The 23,397-nt window shown below is 36.3% G+C and overlaps 1 protein-coding gene and 1 long non-coding RNA gene across 2 annotated transcripts in view; both read right to left on the bottom strand.

Moving 5' to 3' along the window:
- The window catches only part of LOC113059229 (dolichyl-diphosphooligosaccharide--protein glycosyltransferase subunit STT3B-like), a 31,538-nt gene extending 16,798 nt beyond the window's left edge, over positions 1 to 14,740 (bottom strand). Inside the window, exon 1 of the mRNA XM_026227570.1 lies at positions 14,169 to 14,740. Coding sequence (XP_026083355.1) covers positions 14,169 to 14,431 — 263 coding nt within the window. The 5' untranslated portion in view covers positions 14,432 to 14,740. The remainder of the gene's footprint in view (positions 1 to 14,168) is intronic.
- Positions 14,741 to 16,668: 1,928 nt separating this feature from the next.
- On the bottom strand, positions 16,669 to 21,907 carry LOC113059228 (uncharacterized). Its single transcript, XR_003278071.1, has 3 exons — positions 19,973 to 21,907; positions 17,988 to 18,017; positions 16,669 to 17,576 (listed from the first exon to the last, which is right to left on the bottom strand). It is a non-coding gene; the product is annotated as an uncharacterized LOC113059228 (long non-coding RNA).
- Positions 21,908 to 23,397: the final 1,490 nt, after the last annotated feature.

Raw genomic sequence — 23,397 nt, 5'->3', positions numbered from 1 at the left:
TTTAAAAATATTTTAATAATTGTACTGCTCATAATTAAGGTGTTACTAAACTCATCTGCAGGTACATGAACACATGAGATGGTCTGAAGCTCAGTATACAATGAGAATGTAGAAATTTAGCAATTCAAGGACATCCTTTTGCATCACTAGTGACCTGAACTCTATGAAGGCAAAACAAAAAGCATTCATAACTGAACTGGCTGGATCAACAAATCCGTCAGCTGTAAATTATTCTGCGACTGTTCTTTATAAAGGAGAAACTGGACTTCAGAATCTCACGAAAAGCCGGACAAGATTTAAGAATCCCGATTCACACGTCAAGTGTGTCTGGCCAAAGCAATCGGTCCGGATGATATAAGCATCGATCAAGCCTCATACTGAAAAACCTTTAATCGTTTTAATCACTTATGGGAGGAGGAAAACTAACAGCAATGCCAAATTCACAGCTCACCTCCTTTGTGTTAATTTCCTGGAGATTTAATCCAACATAACAGAACTGATTAACCTTGAGGAACGATATGGAATGTTTTCCGGATGAGGACAAGGAGTTCGTCCAGCCTGACACAAGCACATCAAAGCAACGCTCTTGGAATAACTTTGACTGTCCATAATTGGCGAGGGGAAAATCTTGTGCTGTGAATGCAAAGCAGCTCAGCTAAGTGAGCACATCCTAATTAAACCCATTCCATTTCAGTATACAAAGACAAGTATACAAAGACATTGTGTATCACACACACAGAGCAAATAACTTTACCCAAGTGGGCTGAAAAACCATAGAGGATTAATATTTAGCATATCACTGTGTTATTCCAGATTAGAAAACCTCCAACTGCAATAATTAGGTAATCATTGCTACTTTGAATCTTAGATTTCAATAACCAGAAACAGAGACTGATATGTTTTTTCCTGAACTAGATTTCTCTGTATTTCTCCCCTGAAAATTGCTAATGATCCCACATCTATGCTTAATTGTTACCAGTAATTATTTGTTACAGTCAAAAAAAGGACTGTCATGTCAATGAACAAAGAGTTAAATTCACAATGACTGACACCCACAGTTTACCAGGGCCTTGTTACATTAGGTATTAAAGGAAGAGTTTACTTAAAGGGGGGGTGAAATGCTATTTCATGCATACTGAGTTTTTTACACTGTGAAAGAGTTGGATTCCCATGCTAAACATGGACAAAGTTTCAAAAATTAAGTTGTACGTTTGAAGGAGTATTTTTGTTCCAAAAATACCTCTTCCGGTTTGCCACAAGTTTCGGAAAGTTTTATCATTTACTCATCTTCATGTTGTTCTAAACTCACGTGGTCTACTTTCTTCATATATATATATCGGTTTAAAAAAAAAAGATAGCAACTGAAGTTGTTATGAGAGTTGAACTAATAAGCCAAACCAGTGTGACTCATGAGTCAATCCTTTAGATTTGTGAACCAATTCTTCATAAAGACAAGACTCAAAAGAACTTTGTTTAAACAAATAAATTTGCAAATGAAAACTAGACTGCAAATAATACTTCAGAAGACTTGAAATATAACACAAGTTGATTTTCTTCTCCAAACCCCAAAAACAACAAACTTATTGGAAACCTTATATAATTTGATTTCATAACCAACCACCTTGCACCCCTTGTTTGAGCGTTATAAATCCATGTGTTGTACAGCTGTGAACTATCATAAGGTATCAATGGGCACAGTGTAACATTACATTGCAAGCAACCACATGCGGTTTTCAATAAGCAGGAGAAGCTAAGGTGAGAGACTCTACCCCCATAATCATGTTTTCACAGACGATTGACCGTGTTAACTGCTCCACTTTGACCTCAAGCAGAGATGACACTGCATGAATGAAACTTGAGTGGGAGAATGCTACAGACACAACCAGCCCAGCTACAGGAGCAAACAACAAACTAAACCTTACTTCCATTTAGGTGTAGGCGATATAAAGGTTTTAAAAATAAAGCATGACTCCAAGATTTTGTTTCTGCTAGCCAAGTAGTTAAAATGTTTATTTGGTCTGCCAAAAATGTTTACTTATGATGATTCACAGAATAATTTTTTTTTTTTTTTTTTATTAAACATTAAATTCTTCACAGAAAATAGAATTTACAAATTATTTATTAGCAGTGGTGGGACAATAGATATTTTTTTCCTTTTTTTTTTTTTTTTTTTATGGCTGATGAATACACCGAGAGCAGGGTGGCCAATATAAAGCTAATATGGCATAACACTAATTTAATATAGTAACAAATGTATATTTTATTTGGCAAGATCTTGATTCTGTTTTTATAAATAAAGAAACTGTTAAAAATGTGTAAAGAAAAAGTAAACTTTTTTTTTTCCCAAACAATATAAAATGAAGATGGAGAATAGGAGTTTGTTTGTTCAGATGCTGGTGTTCTAACTTTTTGGTTTCTGCCAAAATAAAATGAGAAAAAGCTACAAATCCATCGACATTTATAAAAGATAGTATTGTAATTTTACTGTTCTGTAAAATAAAATAAAGAGAATAATAATGATAATAATTACCTTACAACGGCTCGATTAATACATTTATTATAACATTCACAGTGTGGATCTGTAAATATTTTAATGTTTTAAAAGTCGTCTCTTCTACTCAGCAAGGCTGCCTTTACCTGTACAGTAAAAAAAAACATGATAATTGATAATTTTACCAATTTATTACTTAAAATTGTCCTTTGTTGGTATAATGTCTGCTAGAATGTTAAAAACTAATGTTCAGTGTTAAGTAAATATTTAGGGCCCGAGCACCGAGGTGCGAGGACCCTCTTGTATCTGCTTTGTTTTTTATTAGGGCTCAAGCCTGGAGGGCGAGAGCCCTATTGTTTTCCTTAGGATTATTTTTTTTTTTTTTTTTTTTTATTCTTCTAATTTTTTTCTAAGGTTTCGGGGGCTTTTGGGGTCCTTAACATGCTCAAAAACTCTTGAAAATTGGCACACACCTTGGAACCTGCGGCCATTAGGGCCGGGCAGAGTCTGATACACGGGCGTGGCACAGGGGCTCTACAGCGCCCCCTGTAGTACCGAGGGCCATATATCATGCATACTTGCACGTATACATATGAAACTTGGTACATATATATAACTCATCAAACCAAACAACTTTCACACTGCATGTCATAAGCTCCGCCCAACAGGAAGTTGGTTATTTAGGGTTTTATGAAAAACACATGCTCTGGAATTTGATATACTCCTCTGAGGAACTCCACCCGTTCACCACAAAACTCGGTGAACACGATCTCAAGACATTGGGGATGCGAAATTGCGAAGAGATTTTTGATATCTCGAACGGTTTGCCCGTGGCGAGGCGTTGAAATTATGGCGAGAAATGAGAAACAGGAAATGTATAATAACATCTACATACATTTGCTGAATTTGATCAAACTTAATTGGTTTGTTCATTGTATGATACCGATCGTATATATGTGCCTTTTAGGAGTCAAAGTTATAGCGCCACCAACTGGCAGCAGGAAGTGAATTATTTTCAGAACGCTTTGAATTCAGCATCTTATTTTTACTTGATTTGCTTCAAACTTCATCAGAATAATGACAAAACACGGCCGAAGACAATCTGTCATGGGGATATTTATATCTAATATAGTGTTGCCATGGCAACGTGTCAAACTTGAATGTTCTGTTCTGGTGATTTTTAGGCAGATAACTAGCTCAGATTTACATGAAACTCGAAACAGGTATCAGTATTAAAGATAGTTAGACCATGGCAAAAGCTTTTAAAAGGGCGTGGAAGAGGCACTCTATAGCGCCACCTTTTGTCAAAAGTGGGGGGATTAGTTTTAGCTACAGACACCAAACTTGATACATAAATTGTTCTTATCAAGACGGACAACTTTCTAATTCACAGTCATAAGCTACGACCAACAGGAAGTTGGCTATTTTGACTTGAATATGGATTTTTGGGAATTTTCTTTTGGGAATTAATGCATACTCCTCCCAGGGGAAGTACACTATACACACCAAACTTTGTCTACATTAAGAAAAACCATTGAGGAACTTAAATTGCGAACGGATTTTGGTTAGCTTGAACGGTTTTGTCGTGGTGAATTTTTGAAATGACAGTAAAAAGGGAAACATTAATTGTCTTGTATGTTTAAATTGCAGCTTCCAAACACTTCAAAGCATTTTTTCATACAAAGATCAAATCATTCTGAGGAAATATGCATAGTTTCACGACTTTACAACACTGTATGGATAAAAGAAAATTAAAAAACTGTCAGACTTCTCAACTGACATGATCTCACTCTGGCCACCCTGTCTGTGTGAGGGAAGGGAGGGGGAGAGGGAGGGGGAGTGTGAGGGGGTTGGTGACTGTGACAGTGTGTGTGGACTGTAGGGAGGGGCTGTCTGGCAGAGAGAGAGAGAGAGAGACCTAATCATCCCTTTAATAATCAGGAAAAAAAAAAACCTGTATTTTAAATTGTTATTGTTTTTGTTGTTGCTAATGGTGGTGTTTTTTCTTTTCATTACAGGTTAAGAAATCTCTTAGGCCTTATCCTTTTCTGACAGTTTTAGGGATTTAAAAACATCCTAAGAACCCTAATTTGTGCTGCAAATAATAATTTCAAACTCATTTGATACTGACCTATGACAACCTGTGACGTGACATGACATTTATTAATCTCATGGATGTAACAGTAAAACTCTTCAACTGACAGATAAAGCTGCAATGCAAGCAAAACTATTTCACAAATGCTTATAGGTCATTAAAATCATTACAAAACACTAATACATTATTTAAGGATTTGGTAACACTGTAAAATAATGTCTAATTTGTTAACATTAGTATATGCATTGGTAACACTTTATAATAATTGCACTCATTAGCTAAGCATTAGTAAATAGTTCATGATTATAAAGCCTTTTCCCTTAATAATAGTCATTATTAAGCAGTAATACATCTATAAATAAATTGTTCTTGGTTTAAAAGCACATATATTACAAAGGAGATTAAAGTCTCAGTTGTCTTATAAAATAAATAAATAAACACAACCCAGTTTGATTCAGAATTCAGAATCCAACTGTACACTGTACATTCTTGAAGGATTAGCATCACCTCCTCTTGTAAGATGGTTTGAGGAATATATCTTCGAGATTTTACCGCCGCTCCCTATATGCATAGTATGCAGTCTTCGTAGGGCACCAACTCCCAGAGGGGGCACCATCCCAGTTGCTCAAAAAAACAAAAAAAAAACATGCGCCATTCTCCCATCTGCGCTCGCGACCGCTCACACCTCATGTTTGCGGCTGAATGTTCGTAATTGATGGATGGACATCTATGCCTGGGTATAGGACATCAGCAATCCGGCACAGAGAAAAGAAAACTAAAGAAAATAAAACAGGCATAAAGTTGTCTTGACATTGGACTTTCTAGAGTCTCAAATTTAGGGCCGGTCTCTAAAGTTACATGTGATATTGTTATACACTTTTCTAACGTCAGTAGCATTTGAAGAGAATGACTTACAGTCATAAAAACAACTGTAATTGTTCATCTAGGTGACAGCTATAATGCACAATTAAATTGAATGTTTGATATTTATTACAACAAACTGTAAGTCATATGTAAATTATGCTACTTTTTCACATGGGCTCAAATGCAAATTTGAAGCTCAATAGCATTTGAGAAGAAAGACTTGCAGTCATAAAACAATTGTAATGTGTTCATATAGGTGTCAGCTACAATGCACACCTTATACATTTTTTATAAATATTAAAATAAAGTGTTACTAAAGTTATATATATTGTCCTGTGTATGTGATTTCAAAGTCTAGATTGGTCGGATTAACCCTTTGACTGCCGCATCCCTTAAAGCTTGATTGTCAGAGGGTTACTGTAAATGCTTATGCCCGCTGGGCACAGTTATCCTGATGCCACCGGGGTGGCGTTGCACTGATGGCTTGAGCCCGACATCGCTGCTTGCAGCTATATTTATTATTATTCTTCTTCTTCTTCTTCTTCTTCTTCTCCCGAATGAATCGCATTTTTGAGGGCTTTAACATGCTCAAAAAGTCATGAAACTTTGCACACTCGTCAAACCTGGTGAAAATTTTCGTCTGATATAGGATTCAGAAGAGGGTGTGGCAAAATGGCTCGACAGCGCCACCTATACCAAGAAAATCAACAGCCTTCCAGCTATGTTTCACGTACATGCACGAAAATTGGCACACATATGTAACACACCAATACCTACAAAAAAGACTCTTGGAGCGAAATTCTAAACCCAACAGGAAGTCGGTTATTTTTAATATTATGAGCATATTTTGTGTAATTTTGGTCATTTCCATGTGTTGTATTTTAACGAACTCCTCCTAGAGAGTTCTTCAAATCAACACCAAATTTGGTATGCCTAATCTAAAGGCCTTTGCGATGTTAAATTGCGAAGATCCTGACTTTTCGTTGAAGGGCGTGTCCGTGGCGGCCTGGCGAATTTCGATGATTCGCCATGAAAAATGAAGTTGCTATAACTCACACATACAATGACCAATCTGCCCCAAACTTCACATGTTTGATGAGACTCCGAAGCTGAACAGATTGACATGCCCATATTCAGTTATAGTCATAGCGCCACCTATTGGCAACAGGAAGTGACATATTTTACGCTGCGACGAACTACTCCTAGAAATTTTATGACATCAATGTCTTTTTTGTGGTCAGTCTAATCTAAAGGCCTGTGCGATGTTCAGTTGTGAAGATCTTGAGTTTTCGTTAAAAGGCTTGTTCATGGCGCCGCGACGAAGTTCGATGTCTCGCCATGCGAATAAAAGATGTTATAACTCAGGCATAAGATGTCCGATCTTCCCCAAACTTCACATGTGTGATAAGAGTCCTGGCCTGAACAGATCTTCAGGCCAATATTCCACTGGGTGTGGCAGAATGGCTCTATAGCGCCACCTATACACTTTCAACGGAGTGCGCCTCGAGCTATGTTTCACGTACATGTACAAAAATTGGTACACACATGTAACACTCCAATACCTACAAAAAAGTCTCTTGGTACGAAATCCGGATCCCAACAGGAAGTCGGTTATTTTGAATTTTCCCTTCAAAATTGCTGTTGTTTTTGCCATTTTCAGGGGTTGTACTTTAACAAACTCCTCCTAGAGATTTATTCAGATCAACACCAAACTTGGTCAGTGTAATCTAAAGCCCTTTGCGATAATAAATTGCGAAGGACTTGAGGTTTCGTTAAAGGGCGGGTCCATGGCGGCCTGACAAATTTCGATGTTTCGCCATGAAAAAGGAAGTTGCTGTAACTCAGACATACAATGTCCAATCTGCCCCAAACTTCACATGTTGGATAAGACTCTTGACCTGAACAGATCTACATGCCAATATTCAGTTATAGTCATAGCGCCACCTATTGGCAACAGGAAGTTACATATTTTACACTGCGACAAACTACTCCTAGAAATTTTATGACATCAATGTCTTTTTTGTGGTCAGTCTAATCTAAAGACCTGTGTGATGTTTAGTTGTGAAGATCTTGAGTTTTTGTTAAAAGGTGTGTCCATGGCGCCGTGATGAAGTTCAATGTCTCGCCATGGGAATAAAAGATGTTATAACTCAGGCATAAAATGTCCGATCTTGCCCAAACTTCACTTGTGTGATAAGGGTCCTGGCCTGGACAGATCTGAAGGCCAATATTCCATCGAGTGTGGCAAAATGGCTCAATAGCGCCACCTATACACTTTCAACGGAGTGCGTATACACTTTAAACGGAGTGCGCCTTGAGCTATGTTTCACGTACATGTACAAAAATCGGTACACATATGTAACACACCAATATCTACCAATATCTCTTGGTACGAAGTCCGAATCCCAACAGGAAGTCAGTTATTTGGAATTTTCTCTGCAAAATTAGTGTTGTTTTTGCCATTTTCAGGGGTTGTACTTTAACGAACTCCTCCTAGATATTTATTCAGATCAACACCAAACTTGGTCAGTGTAATCTAAAGCCTTTTGCGATCTTAAATTGCGAAGATCTTGAGGTTTCGTTAAAGGGCGTGTCCATGGCGGCCTGACAAATTTCATTGTTTCGCCATGAAATAGGATGTTGTTGTAACTCAGGCATAAAATGTCCAATCCTCCCCAAACCTCACATGTTTGATAAAAGTCCTGCCCTGAACACATCTGAAGGCCAATATTCCATTATAATGATAGCGCCACCTGCTGGCAACAGGAAGATTGGCACATATATGGAATAAACATTGATATATTCTACTTATATTTATGAGTTTAAACGCATATTTCTCACCGTTCACCTATTAACTAAAGCCACTCGCTGCCGGTGAGCCCGGGTGCGAGGGCCCGTTCATCGCTGCTTGCAGCTTTAATTTTAAATTGTTGTTTTGCAATTAATTTTTTTAATTTGAAAAGCAGCACATAACAGTAAAAAGCTAATTTTGACAAATTAACGCAATAGTGAAAAAAATAAAATAAAAAATAAATAAAAGCCAAATTAGGCCTACATGGTGGGGGGTGGGGGGGTGGGGGGCTGGGGGACATGAAAAACCATGTCCAGTATTCGGCCAAGTATATTTCAGTGCAACCCAAAAAAAAAAAAAGAGTAGAATCTCATTCAGATTTACAGGAGAGCGACTCAACTCAGCAGGAGGCTCAGAGATAAGTGGTACTCAAATGCTTCTTCAACTCAGCTCAATTAACACAAGTGTGGATGGATAATGCCATATGGCTAGATAGAGCAGAGACAAAGATAAGGGCGGGATTTAAAGAAAATGGGGAAAAGTAAAACAGAAATGAGCTTTGCGTTGCTTCTCTTATTTTGGTTGTGCAAACAGGGAAAGACGTGGGCAATATGATAAAACTCATTTGACCGCATGATTCATTTTATATCAAAAGAGATGGGAGGGAAAAAATATCTTTCAGATTATGCCAAATATTTTACCTGACAATACAGCAATATCCTCTTGAATCCCTCCACACATCCAATTAAGTCAACCAACAGTATATTATTTCTAATTAGCTAAAAATATTCGTAATATACATTTAGAAATATACGTATAGCTTTTTAGGCAGATAAGACATATATACACAGTTTATATACACATTTAATAAATAAAAAATATTTTTTATTACTCATTTTTAATACTTAATCATTTAAGTAACATTTAATGAAATTTACACACTATTCAAAATAACACCATTCTATTAAACATATACTCCTTTCATTAAAGATTAATCAAACTAATCCAAATTGATTATTTTATGTATTATTTATTATAGGTAAATCAAGAGATAATTTTTAACTAATTAAATGTATCACATAAGTAAAAAAAAAATTATAATAAAAAAATAGAACTAGTATCAGGATATAAACCTTAGGTATACTAAATCTGACTATTCTGATTAACCACATCCAAAGATGATTTAAATTATACACATGTAAATATAAAAATATGCCTGTGGCACAATAAGTACATTCAATTCATTTCATCCTGACTTATTCAGGTCTTCCTCTATATTTTCATTTTACTCCAACTTTTGTTGCTTGTAAATAACGTAAAGGGTTCCCACCCACTGACAGCAGCAAAAGTATACCTTCTGCGATAAAAAAAAAAGGCATAAAATTCTCTAACGGTTGACATTCCCACTTTCATTCCAGCCCTAATAGCGGGCTTTGTTATTTGCCTTTAAAGGTTGAAATAAGTGCACAAGTGCCAAAGCAATAGAAAGAAAAACGATAGACAGAGAATACACTAGAGGAATTAAGGGTAGAAAAGCAGAACAGGAAACCCAGCACTCCAGCATCTAAAAATGAGAAAGGACAGAGCAGGCTCGGGGCAGTGGGCTGGATCTAAACGAGACACCCAGAGAACCAAAGTGTGTGTGTTGCAGCGGAATTATCTGGACATGAAACAATTACTCATTTGAGCTCTCAAATCAATGAAGCTCCTGGCTGGAAACTGGTTGAACAAAGCATTTGAAAGTAAGGTGCTTTCAGAGTTATTAATTTCCAAACAGTTAGGATGCTCGGTCCGGCTTCCAACCATTTCAAATGATGTTATTTACAGAGACAGGGCAAATAAACTTCCCTTCAGTATTTGAAACCAGCATTCAGACAAAACGCCATCACCTGGTGTAACTTACATTTTACAAGCTTGTACGTGTTTATTTTAGCATGTCTTCTATGGCTGAAGTCCAGAAATTAGGGCTGAACAATCATAACAAAAATCGTCAATTATTCCCTTGAAATTGTAACTGTGATTATTATATTGAATGATGTTTATGCCATTGTTTAATGCAACTGCATGCCGTATTTTTATATGAAATAAGATGAAAACGCTAACTGAAAATCTTTGTGCTTTTATATAATATTGAGCCTCAAATGTCAAATATACATCAGATTGGTTTCTTCAAATTATAAAAAAAAAAATGTATAAATATTAATGCTATTATAAAAAAATTTTTTTTACTGCAAGTCTGCAGAATAACATAAGCAGACTTTGAATGATTAATTGCCACTTTGATTACATAATTATGGCATCCATAATTGTAACTGTGATTAGAAAGTTATTAGTTATTAATTGTGCAGCCCTACCAGAAATTATTAAAATATTTTGAATGCTGAATGACCGGTAAGTGTCAGCGGGCTCAGATCCCAATTTGCACCCAGGAAACCGATAACCCAGAGGGACCTGCATTCTAACCTCTACAAAGGGACTTGAGCACTCACACTCATAGTTAAAAGCTTCTCAACATTCATATGACTGACAGAGCTGGAAAATCAATCTGAGCCAATGCATGCCTGCCAGCGACAAAAAAAAATACTCCAACTGCATGTCAAAGTAGATTACTGAAAGAGAACAAACAATAGCCTGAGAGGTGTCAATGCCACACTTGAGAGGACAGTCACATGTGTGCAGACAAACAAAAGGTAAACACTATGAATCACAAGAATGGAGTCTCCTATTCACAGCAAAATAAACGGCAAGAACAAACACAGATTTAATTCTTAAAAATACAATAAGTAGTTTAGATCAGAGACCGTTTGAATCGTCTCCAGTTGCACAAAAAGGCACAAATTACTGAAAAGGATAAGGGGAAATTACGCAATAAGACCAATGACACAAGCTTAAAAAAAAGATTAAGTCCATCTGACTTTATTAAGCCAGACAGATGTCTCAAATATATGCAGTTGGTTCAGCCAATTGAACTGTGTTAGGTTGCTCAAACAAGCAGGGACATATTTTTATTATTATTATTACTTTAACAAAAAACACACTTCAGAATTAACAGATGCCAAAAGACTTGTCCAAGTGTACAATAGCATCACAAGGAACAAAGTAGCCTCGTGCTAAATAAATTACCATGCCATTTCAGGATTTGATGTGTGTTTTAAGTATTCCTGAATGGAAATGGGTTAATGACACAAGCTCGGCTGGCTGAGCCATTATATGTAAATGGTTTAGAAAACCATCCCAATAAAATTCAGAAAAGCCATTAGAAAACAGAAACGCACTGTTTGCCAATTAAATCTACTCATGCAAATGGTGCAGTCCATTTATGTTTCAAATCTATAGAGCCAATGCAGCCCTGAGAGCACATTCTTGAGCATGCAAATAATTGCAATGTGCAGACTGAAGGAGTGTTGTTCACACATATAGATAGACTACATGGCCGGAGGTCCAAGTATCTGTGCTGTTGTTTACTGGTTGGCATTCTGCTGGGTGGACTGTAGTATCCAACTCGATCAGGTGGACTGTAAAACCTACTTCCTACACAAACATGCTGTCTGGCCAACAGAAAGCAACCATATACAGTTCATTTTGCGTTTGTGTGCAATAATAGACCACAGAGGAATTTCATTTAACATGCTAATAAGGTCCTCAAACTAATTTCTGAATATCTTTCAAACATCTCAAAGACACCAATGTTGCAAACTTTGACCAATATTGATTATGTCAAGCTTTAGTGCTCATTGCATCAGAAAGGTACCTTAAAAACGGACAGAAAAATGAACAAACAACCCCTGTGCGCCCTAATTGCAGAAAGTTGCAACTATTCAGTCAATCAGATCAGAGATGGCGAGATAAAGAAAACGCTGCAAAATTCAGGAAGTGGATACCAACACTAAATCACAAATCAGTAATCTTCAGCAAGTTCAAATCAAGTTCTTCAGCAGTGAGCCACTACTCCAATTACATATTTCTACTCTAGAATAATAATACACTTACACTTATTATAGGTGCACCCTAGTGATTCAGGACAAGCTAAAAACACGGTTTGGAAAATGGATTCATGGTGTACTCACTTATTATATACCTTTTTCTACATTTTGAACACAAACAAAGTTACGGACCGCAGCTCTGATTGGTTATTTTTTGTAATGGCAATAGAACCACTGGGAGGAGCCAGAGGAGCTTGATTTTTTCACAGAATATCTGTCTCATATTCTACTGTAAGGACATAATGACAGGTTTAATAAATATGTAAAAAAAAAATTTTTTTTACAAAAGTTCCCTACAGCACTTTTAAGGACTGTGAATCTGAAAATTGGGAACTTATGGTGAAAGGATGTTCCAGCTGTTATTCTCTCTATATGCTAAATGTGACTAACTGCTGAAATGCCGTCTAACAAATGCCTGATTATACCATTATTGTGTTTAAAGAATCAGTCACGGTGAGAAGCGTGGCCATAAAGTTTTACAATTATGCTAAAATCAAAAGTTGACCTAAATTCCTAAAGCCTCATATACAACCTTGAGACTTATAACAGACTTTCATAAACCGGTATATCTGCACCGTTCTTAACCGAGGCCATAAGGAAATGTTGACAAAGTTATACGTTAAAGGGAAGTGAATATTTTATTAGTCTCATTTGGATGTAACAACCGCACAGTGGGTTTAATTCAAACCTATGATTCATGAATGGATTAAACACTTTAGTGCTAAAAAAAAAAACACACCATTAGCTCTAAAGCAGAAATTTAAGTACTTGCATTTGACAGCTCTGCAGATCAAGAGAATTACACTGCAAATCTGACACTTGTTATGAAACCCAGGGAAATCTTAGGAATAAACTACAAATGCACACATTAATAGTGCCAGGAGGTGGAAATACTGCATGGCAAATCATTTTTACAAAACTTATATAATATTGTTTCACGTCACTAAAACTTAAATTACCAGTGTCCTATATTTTATCACAGTGACTATTCCATTGTTACGGTTTACCTTAAAGTCACTATCAAGTTACTTACCAGTAATTAACAATAAGAAATAACAAGAAACAGTGATCCATATTAAGTGTTACCAGTGAGATATCGGTCTAATTAAACTAAATATACCTCATACTAATGCTTACTCTGTTTCTAGTCACTATCCCAATAGTGAGAAGTTACTATTGTACAATATAGTGATGTGTGGTTCAGATAAACTATTCACTTCCAAGTACTGCCTATTCCAGTTTTACCATTTACTAATCATATGAACAAGTACTTACTCATTGCATAACTGTAACAAAATACTTGCTAGTTCATGCTCTCCTCCTACTAACTGACTGGACACTAGCACTTGTGTGTATTACAATTAACAGTTAATAATCTGTCACTATTACTGTGGCTGTAAGTGGAGCTAGTAGGCACTAGTATGTAATGAATGAATGAATACTTCAATATATACTAGGATTAATGACGTTATTTCGCTTTTAGTCACTATTGAATTACTTACTAATAATGAACAATGAGCAACAGTAAAACAAATACATTGCAGGACGTTTTAAGTTTCCTCATGTGGAGTTTAACAATACCTTGCTTTAATATTAATTAACGCTATACCCCAACAGATTGTAATCAACAGTCGTGCTAAATTAAAATAGCATCTCTATCGCAAGCATCATCACTATCATAATGAATTACTAAGTTTACTAGAATTATAAAAAGATGGAGGGCAGCTGCCATGCGGTTAACGTTACGTGTCAAAATTGCCAAGCACGGACGCACCGCACAGAAGCAAAACGCTTCCTGAAACAATTGCACTGAGACGAATGGAAGATCGCAGCAGCTTTGTGCAACACACACTGACTTTTCATTCACAGCGAGATTAAGCGTGCATTACATCCCCCAACACCATATTAAAAATGCGCCACAAACCCGCCCGCATTTATACTCACCATGGGTCAAACTCGTGAATGATGCTCTCGAAGCGAATAACTGCGAAAAGTCGCGAGCTGAACCCCGCCAGCCAGGCCAAAAAGAGAATGGTGAACGACAGCAAAGACTGCCATCCCGCCGGCTGCGTCAGTCCACCGGACAGGCCTCCTCCGCTGCCGCCGCAACCAGCCGGGGAGTTAGGCCGACCATTCCCCGAAACCGAACCTCCGGTGTTGGAGCCCGTTTTGTGCTTACAGTCGGATGCGGTGTGGTGCTCCGCCATGTTCTGGAGGATTTGGTTAGAAGACCACTTCCCACCGCCACGCACCCCTCTTTCCGCCAGCCCGCTCCCTCCTCAGCGCCAATATTTCTGCGCAACCAGGCCTTTGCTCCAACTGCAGGTATCTGGTGTTGTGTATGAACAGTCTGGATTTATTTGCAGTAGATTCCGCGTCTGAGTGACATGCTAACCGGCGTGTACCACTCGACACACACGGTATTCATCGGTAGGAGGGGGGGAGAAAAGGGCAGTTCTGAGCAGGAAGAATCTTTCAGCCTGTCATGGCGAGACAGGTAGAACAAGGCGGGTCACACGCGCGACCCTTTTAACCAATCCGCTGCAAGGAAACCACTGACAGAAGCCGCGGATCAGCCAATGAGATCACGCACAGCCATGAACGTTGACGAACACAAACGGATAAACGTTGACAGGAGGTTGACCAATCGTGACTCTGGATTCCAATAATGGACACTCGTTTGAGCCAATCAGCACGAAGAACCGTCGCGGCGCTATATGCGATACACCAATGAAATAAATTAATTTTGCATTAAAAAAAAGTATGTATATTTCCTGCCTTCACACAGTCCACTAAGCAAACGACATTTATGCGGATGTAAAGCGACTGGCTTGACATCACGGTATAAAGTTTGTGCCTGAAATATACTGTGTTTGATGTCGAACAAGACGCATATTTTACTAATAAATGTCATTACCTCACCCTCTTGTCTTTCCATAGGAGGTTTTAGGCACAATTACTGCCTTGGTCTGCTGTAAATCTATTATAATAAATATGCAGTGACAGTAACATCAGTTGGCCGCTTTTTGTTTTCCACAGAAAAAAGTTAAGTGTTTGAAATGTAAAGTGACGTTTGACCCATACTCTGAATTTGTGCACTGCAAAACCCATCCAAGTGCACTCACACACCGTGTACACAAACAGACACAAACACACATGTTAGAATAATACGATAAAATGTTTGACATACATGCTACATTAACAGCTTATATTATATTACTGCATGCTTTGCATATGTAGGAGTTTGTGTGTTGATGCCTGCTCTTGGACACCATATGAACAAATATTGCACAATAATCCTTGAATAAACGAACTGTGAAGCTGCAGCAGTGAAAGATTTAATGTGGCAACAAGAAGACCAGCTAAACAAGAACACCACAAAAATGTTCTTAAACTGTATTTATATTTTAGAACGTGTAATCATCATAAAACGAAGATAGACTAAATGTACACGAGAAGCAAGTTGTAGACTTAAAGCTGCACTGAAAACAATTAAATGTAACTTTGTCATGCAATCTGAACGACTTAATAATTAACAAAAGGCATATCAGCTACAATCTTTCCAAAAGTCACTGAAAACAAATCATTAAATATGAAGACTATATATAGCTAAATAAATAAATAAAATGGAAAATGACATTCTCAAGCACCTGCAGGCAATATTCTTTCAAAGCAGTTGGGTGAAGGCAGGATGTTTTATTCATTTAAGACCATACCTAATGTTTTAAAATCTTTGGAGGTAAAAATATCCTTTGATAAATCAAAATGCATATATTATTAATATAGTATTAAGGAAGTTTACTGCTACATTATCGTTCTGCTGGATGGTGATCTGAAATTCACAAAGTGAATTCTTTGCCTTGATTAGTTTCTCTCATATTCTCCTGTATCCCCCCTAAAAAATAATGATCCCATTTTAGGCTCAACTACTGCAAGGTTACGTTCGCTTGAAAACATGATTTTTCAGAAACAACATGCAGTATAGATCACAGCTTTTTTTCTTTTTCTTTTTTGCAGACCAGCATGCAGAAACTGCTGTGGATCAGCTCGTGCGACATCAAAGGCACAGTGGTAAAAATATCAGTTCCAGAACATCTTCTTTTGCAGTGTAGCATGGCATCAAGTTTTAACAGTAAAATACTTAACACACACATTTGGATATGAATTATGGTAACTTAACTTAGCTTCTTTTTTTAAAGGGTTAAATTCAGCATAAAGTTTGAAGGCCCTGTTTAAAAATAACAAGGTTTTTAAAAGCAACCTTCATTTGCAGTGCATAGCTCTGCCTTTAAAGCATGTTCAAGTTATCCATTAATGTGACATTACAGTTGTAGTGTTTAACAGTGACCACCATAAACATTTGGTTTATTTAAACACGACTCTATCCACAGTGCAAGGAATCAGTCTCTGCAAACAATATCGAGCATTAAGTATGTGTCAATACCACTGCACTGAAAAATCAATAGATGCATTTAAGCCAATTGATTTTTGTCTTCCTGTATGTCCTGCTTAGCATCTAGTAAAAAGGAAGCCTTGTTTTCCTTGCACATGTGGCTTTGGTTATATTGTACACCCAACAGATGTTTGTAAGTTTCCTTTGTGGAAGGAAAATTATGTTGTGCTCTGTAGTAACTGAATATAGTCCTTGTTATATGTCCTTTTCATAAGCAAAATGACAATGGTAAATTAATTTGTATAGATGCTTAGCAAGTTAAAACAAATCACATTGGCCAAAGGCGTTTTTCAAAAGTGTCAAACATTTGTCAAGCAAGTCTTGTTCTGTTCTGGAACAGCCACAGTGCAGACTCCCACAGTTTCCACGTTTGTCTAAAAAGACTAGAATATAATTAATCTTTAATTATATCACTCATCTACAAATATATGTTAACTGTTGATAATACTACAAATATTGTAAAAACGTAATTTTCTGTAAAGTTGCTTTTCAACAATTTGTATCGTATAAAGTGCTATACAGATAAACTTGAATTTAATTGTTGCTTGAATTGCTCTTGTTTAGGTGGTCTTCTTGGTGCCATTATTTCATTTTAAAAGTTGCTGTGTTCCTAGAGAATGGCACCAGGAACATTTCAGTAATTCCAGAGGATCCCTTCCTATTTAAATGCCAAGGCAATTACACGCTGAAGTCTGACATTAACATTCTAACAATTGTTTCTTTCTCTTTTATTTTCTTCCATGGATTCTTGGTCTCAGTAGCAGAGTGAATGCAGAAAGTTTAAGCAGAAAACCTGTGTGTGAGGAGGTTAGAAGTGATCAGATGGTTCCTCCGTTAGGCGACTGGTGACTCATATCAGTTGTTTGGGATGGAGGCAGATAATGAGGCTGAGTGTGTATCTGTTCGACAGAAGAAAAAGCAGCTGTGAAAGACTGCTATTCTTGTGTGTGTTCATTTATTGGGCTGTTCCATTCATTGTGAATGATCCAGCTAAGATCACAATGCTTCAGGCCTTTATTTCTCTGAAGACAGCTGCAGCTATTGGCAGAAGAATCTACTGATGCCAGCATCTCAGAATAAGAGCTTGCTTTGATTAATCATTCATTCGCTTGTTTAGTGGTTCGTTCATAAGTGTTCAAATTCAGTGCACTGTTTGTGCTACAGACATGAATGACATCTCAAATCATGCATGTTGTTCAAGACCGAAGTTTTTATAAAAAATATTTAAAAAAAAACAGGGAAAAGAAGGAACCCGCGACATCTGGTTGGGGGCTTTTTTTAATTAATAGGACAGTTTATCATTTACTCACCATTATGGCTTTCCATAAACTTTCTTTCTCCTGTGGAACACAAAAGAAGACATTTCTAGGTAATTTACAGAATTTTACCCTTTGGTGTTGTTCAGTCAAAAACTTTTTTTTTTTACTTCATCAGAATGGTATAAACTTGGAAATGTTTTTGGCACTTGCCATGTGAACACACACAAAACTATGCCCAAATAAAATCTAACTAAAAGATATTTTTTTGAGATATCAACCTCAAATTTGAAACACAACTTATTTAGATTTATTACTTTTATTTTCATGCAGTTTTAGAGTAAAAAATGTTTTTGAAAATATATATTTCATAGAAAATGTAAATATTTTATTCATGTTTTTCAGTTTTTTCTTTTTTTTTCACTTCATCAATAATCTGCCAAGTGCCTTCTTTAAAAAGAGACCAAATTCTGTGCATTCAAGATTCACGACAGTTCATAACTATTCTATAAATATAATTTAGTATAATTTAGAACATTATCAAACTAAATATATTACACTCGTTTAATTTAAATAACGAAAAGTTCATTTTTGACCGCCACGTGGGAAGGAATAGTTCATCATTTATTCACTATCATGTCATGCCAAACCTGTATGATTTCTTTCTTCTGTGAAACATAAAAGTCATTTAAAGAATATTAAGGTCCAAACAACACTGGACCCAGTTGACTATCCTTATATGAATAAAACCCTGTTCTTCAGAAAAAAGAAAGTCATCCAGATTTGGAACACAATAACATAATTTCTGGGTGAACTATCCCTTTAAGCTATTAAGCAACCAACTATGGCATCCGCATAACAACGCCCTGCAACACCCTCAAAGCCTCATAATCATGGTGTGATTTTTGTACGGACAAGAACTGAATTTCCTTTCGAAATTCAAAATGTAGCCATTTTTCTGTTTCTTCTTATATTTTTATCAAACTATATTGATATAAGCACTAGTTTATTGCCTTATTTTTTGTAATCTTTTTTACAACTTCATTGCATTTTATGTTTTAGTTTTTATCAAAGCTAACCTTGCTTCATGCAAGCCTCAATTAGATGCTGGTGGCCAGATTGCATTATTATGTTGTACTCTTAATGTACAAAACAGCACGACATACTCCATAATCTATCTCTGTATCTGCAGACGAGTCTCACAAAATAAAACACTAGCAGTGTGCACATGTAAAAGGATAAGGCTCTGTTTGTCTTCATTAGATGGCCTTCTGCTGTAAAACTGCTTTCCAATTTTTCATCGGCTTCTCCAGTTACACTATAATGGACTAGAGGATGGAAGTTAGACTGATCTGTGGAGACAGCGAGGCACTTACAGCGATGGCCCAGAACTCAGCAAACAGGCTCATAATTACTAATGATCACTTTGATTTGGCTTTCTACCAAACTAGACTTGGAATCTACTATGAGAAAATGACTAATTACTTGATGATTACTTGTTTATTTAAATATTTGAACAAGCTTTCTACTCTTAGCAAATGCATTATTTCCAAGTGAATTTCTGGAGAAATTACCATTCTAAAAGCACAAATATTAGGACTGTAAAGCCTGTCAATAATGCAGTGGGAATAATTGATTGCAACTGTCTGTGAGATGGGAATATCATATTAAAAATTATTTATCTTTAAAAGTAAATAAATAAATAATACTTGATGTATAAAGATTTAACTTTAAAGATTTAACGTTTGCATTTCTCTCTTTTTATGGGACAGCTCTCTCTAGTGGTAGAGACAGGACATAATGGGATTTATATTAAGGATTTTTTTAAGAAAAAGAAAAAAAAAACATAGTTTTCTTTTTCCTTTTTCTTATTTCCAGCTAAAGAGGTCTAAGAACCTCAAATGATTTCCAAAACACATTAAAGGAAAACATTAACCACACATATATAAAGAAAAAAACTACCGTGTTGTCACCATGGTGGTCTCAGACAGCAATGATGTTGTAATTCAACACAATGGAATATAACCATAATCACTCACCATAGTATTAACCAACGGTCAACAGAGGGCAGTGTGGTTCACTGCAGCGTCAGAAACTACTCCCACACAGATTTGTCTTCGGCACATCAATCACTGGAATAAAACAAACTCAAATCTTCAGATCTCTGACAACAAAGCGGTTTGATTTAGTGGTTTAGTCTGGGAACGGAAGTGTTTAGTAAACAATCAATGTCTGTGGAGCAGTCGGCAGAAAAACAAAGTTCAGGATTTGGGATTTATTTTGTAAGAAGTTAAAAACTTAAAAACCTTCTGTTACCTCTCTGTGTTGAACTGTGCCAACTATTTCTTGTTTTGGATTGGTTTTGATGGATTATCTCATTTAGATTTGATTCCTTTCATCCTGGCTTGTAGCTACATATGCATATTTATGTAAATTATCAGTTAAAATGATGAGTTATCCTGTTAAGCACATGCCATGGTCAGATTTTACCTACCTACCTACATTAATAAATAAAATGTCATTTGTGTTTGATTTTCCTTTCAACTTTAAGTAAAATATGACACATGTTGAGGTAAGAATTCACTTTTATATAAATAAAAGTAAATACAATTTGTTCAATTAATTCTATATAATTTTGTATATCATTGTAATGGTATAATTCTGTGCAAAAATAAATATTTTGAAGAAAGAAAATGAAAGTAAAGTAAAATGAAAGCATCGCCACTATTTTTCATTTCAACAATCAATTCAGAGAAGTCGCTTATTTTCTGGCGTTGAATGAAGATACATTCTCCCCTAAATGCCACATAAAGGTAATTTGACATGTCAGTAAGAGACGTTTTGGCGAGGATATGCTGCGACGTGGGACAGACCTTATGCTGCTTACTCTTTGGCTTTGGTTTGGCTACAATAAATATGTTAAATGTGATTAATGCACACACACACACACACACACACACACACACACACACACACACACACACACACACAATTTTAAGGCCATTTGACAGCCTGTTGCTTTTTTGTATTTATAGTTTTATGGCCCAAAGATCATCAAATATACAATGGAGGTGTACTAGTGCTCCAACTGGCCAATCTGTCATTATCCCTGCTCCTACCACATGTTTGTTTTGAAGCATGTATGATAGTCTGGTGTGTTTGGGCTGTGTGCAGTGTCTATCTCTTATCTGTTGTTTGATCTCTGTACCCTCAGGTGGCGCCAGCGATCAAAGAGCATGATGAAATACAGCCTGGTGGTGGCCTGCTAACATACCTGGGAAACAAGGTGAACGTCTTCAAACAGATACTTATCAGTCACCCTGACCTGCACATGGCCCAAAGCCCTGCACTTAAACTGAACTGGAGAAGACCCACAGCGACCTTCACGACCTTTGGTGCAAGTGTTTCTGGCCCAACATTTAGAAAGCCAGTCTTGTTATGGTGGTAAATGTGGCACTCGAGCAAAACTTGATGCTTTGCAAGTTAATAAAAGAAGCAGACAGCAGGGAGAATCACTAAGAATGAATCAATCAAATTAATCAAACCAGGGACCTGAATCTGATCTTCAGAGACAGTATGGAGAAAAGATGAGCCATTTTCTAAATTTTTTTTTTAAAAGAAAGAAATATTTTTTTTTTTGAATCCACAAAGGATGCCTTAAACTGATCAAAAGTGATAGTAAAATGTATTTTTTGATATAATGTATTTTTTACTTTGTAGATTTATCTCATTTGTGCAAATGTGGTAGCGCTTTGAGTTTGAGGAAGGAAGGAGCACTATAAATAAAATTATATATATATATATATGTGTGTGTGTGATATATATCAAATAAATGCTGATCATTTGAGCTTTCTTTTATCACCGTTTCCACAGAAATAATAGACAGCACAAATGTAATTTGATAATAATATAATGTTTTTGATTAAGGCATACTAGAAAGATTTCTGAAGCATCATGTGTCACCGAAGACTGGAGTAATGGCTTCAGCTTTGACATCACAAAATATAATTACATTTTAAAATATGTTAAAATAAAAATAAGATATAAACCTGTTATTTTAAACTGTAATAATATTACAATATTATTGCATCAAATAAATGCAAAACTGACTTTGGTTTAATGTTTTGAGACTTCTACAAAAAAAAAAAAAAAAAAAAAAACACTACCCCCAAACATTTGACTAACCCATGTGATAAAAAAAATGTATATATGATAAAATGTTTTAATGCATTTAGTGCCTTGTTGAGATGGATTGCATCCGATTTGTGAGTATTTTGCGTAAAGCTGTGCCATTTTAGAGAATTAATTTGTTATTTCAGATGGACGATTAAGTAATCAATATAAGATGATCTTTAATTATACATTTTATTTTACTGTGCTCAATGAAGTTGTTAGATACAAATACTTGCCGTATATAACCTTGTTCTGAATTCCTTATAACCATTTTCACAGGCACATATTTGAGGTCTCATAAATCTTTGCTTTTAGCGTATTACATTTATACATTTTAGTTCTCAAGCTATTTAAAGCCACTTCTGAAAATAGAGACTAGAGACTAAGCAGTTTACTCCATCTCTCCCGACAGACAATGTGGATGCACTACGGTTTCCTCTGGTCATCTGTGCTCTGTATAGAACACCACAACAACAACAAATGCCAAGACTCAGAACAGGCTCGTAAATCCTATTCTGAGATTAGTGGCACAGAGAGATATTTAAAGCCATTCAGTCCCACAGATACCGGTTAATTTCCTCAGTCACCCCCCCAACCCCCAGATGTTCCAGCAGTTTAGGGGCTAAAAATAAGTGAAGAAACAATAGACACTAGGGCAAAGAGGGATGGTGAGAGGAACAGGGGTGTGTATGACTTCCGGGGATAAATAGGACTTGTTTGAGGAACTCACATAGTCTCCGTTCTCTCTGTCATTATGGTCAGGCCTTTCCCGGTCAGGAATTTCAAAACTCTCACTCCCGAACAAAGCCCAGATAAACTGCTACTGACTCCAATGTGAGAGCTCAATTCAAACAGCCTCATGCCACAAAAGACAGTCAAATAGGGACATTATTTCACTCAATTTGACAGCTCTCTGGCCCAAGCTTTCGAACAACTGAGCATGCTCAGTGCAAGGCTTTATTTTATAGATTTTTTAAAAATCCTAAGAAAAGAAAACTACAAATTTACTGCTAATAACCCATAAATAAGAGATCATAAAATTCTATGCTATTTTGTCTGAATGAATTAAATCTGCAACACTAGTTTAACACCAGTTTCATGCTGGTCACCGATAAATAACAAATGTGATACCATTTTGTCTGAATATATTAAAAATACAACACAAGTTTAGATAACCCGTAAATATATATATATATATATGTACTGAGTACTGACACCTGCATTTCTGTACATAAGCTTCAATTAAGGCTCTGAGGCTGATTTTCAGTTAAAAGGTATGTTTCAACATTGA

Source organism: Carassius auratus, chromosome 41, assembly GCF_003368295.1.
Source record: "Carassius auratus strain Wakin chromosome 41, ASM336829v1, whole genome shotgun sequence".
NCBI lineage: Eukaryota > Metazoa > Chordata > Actinopteri > Cypriniformes > Cyprinidae > Carassius > Carassius auratus.
This window is presented reverse-complemented; position numbering and strand designations above follow the sequence as displayed.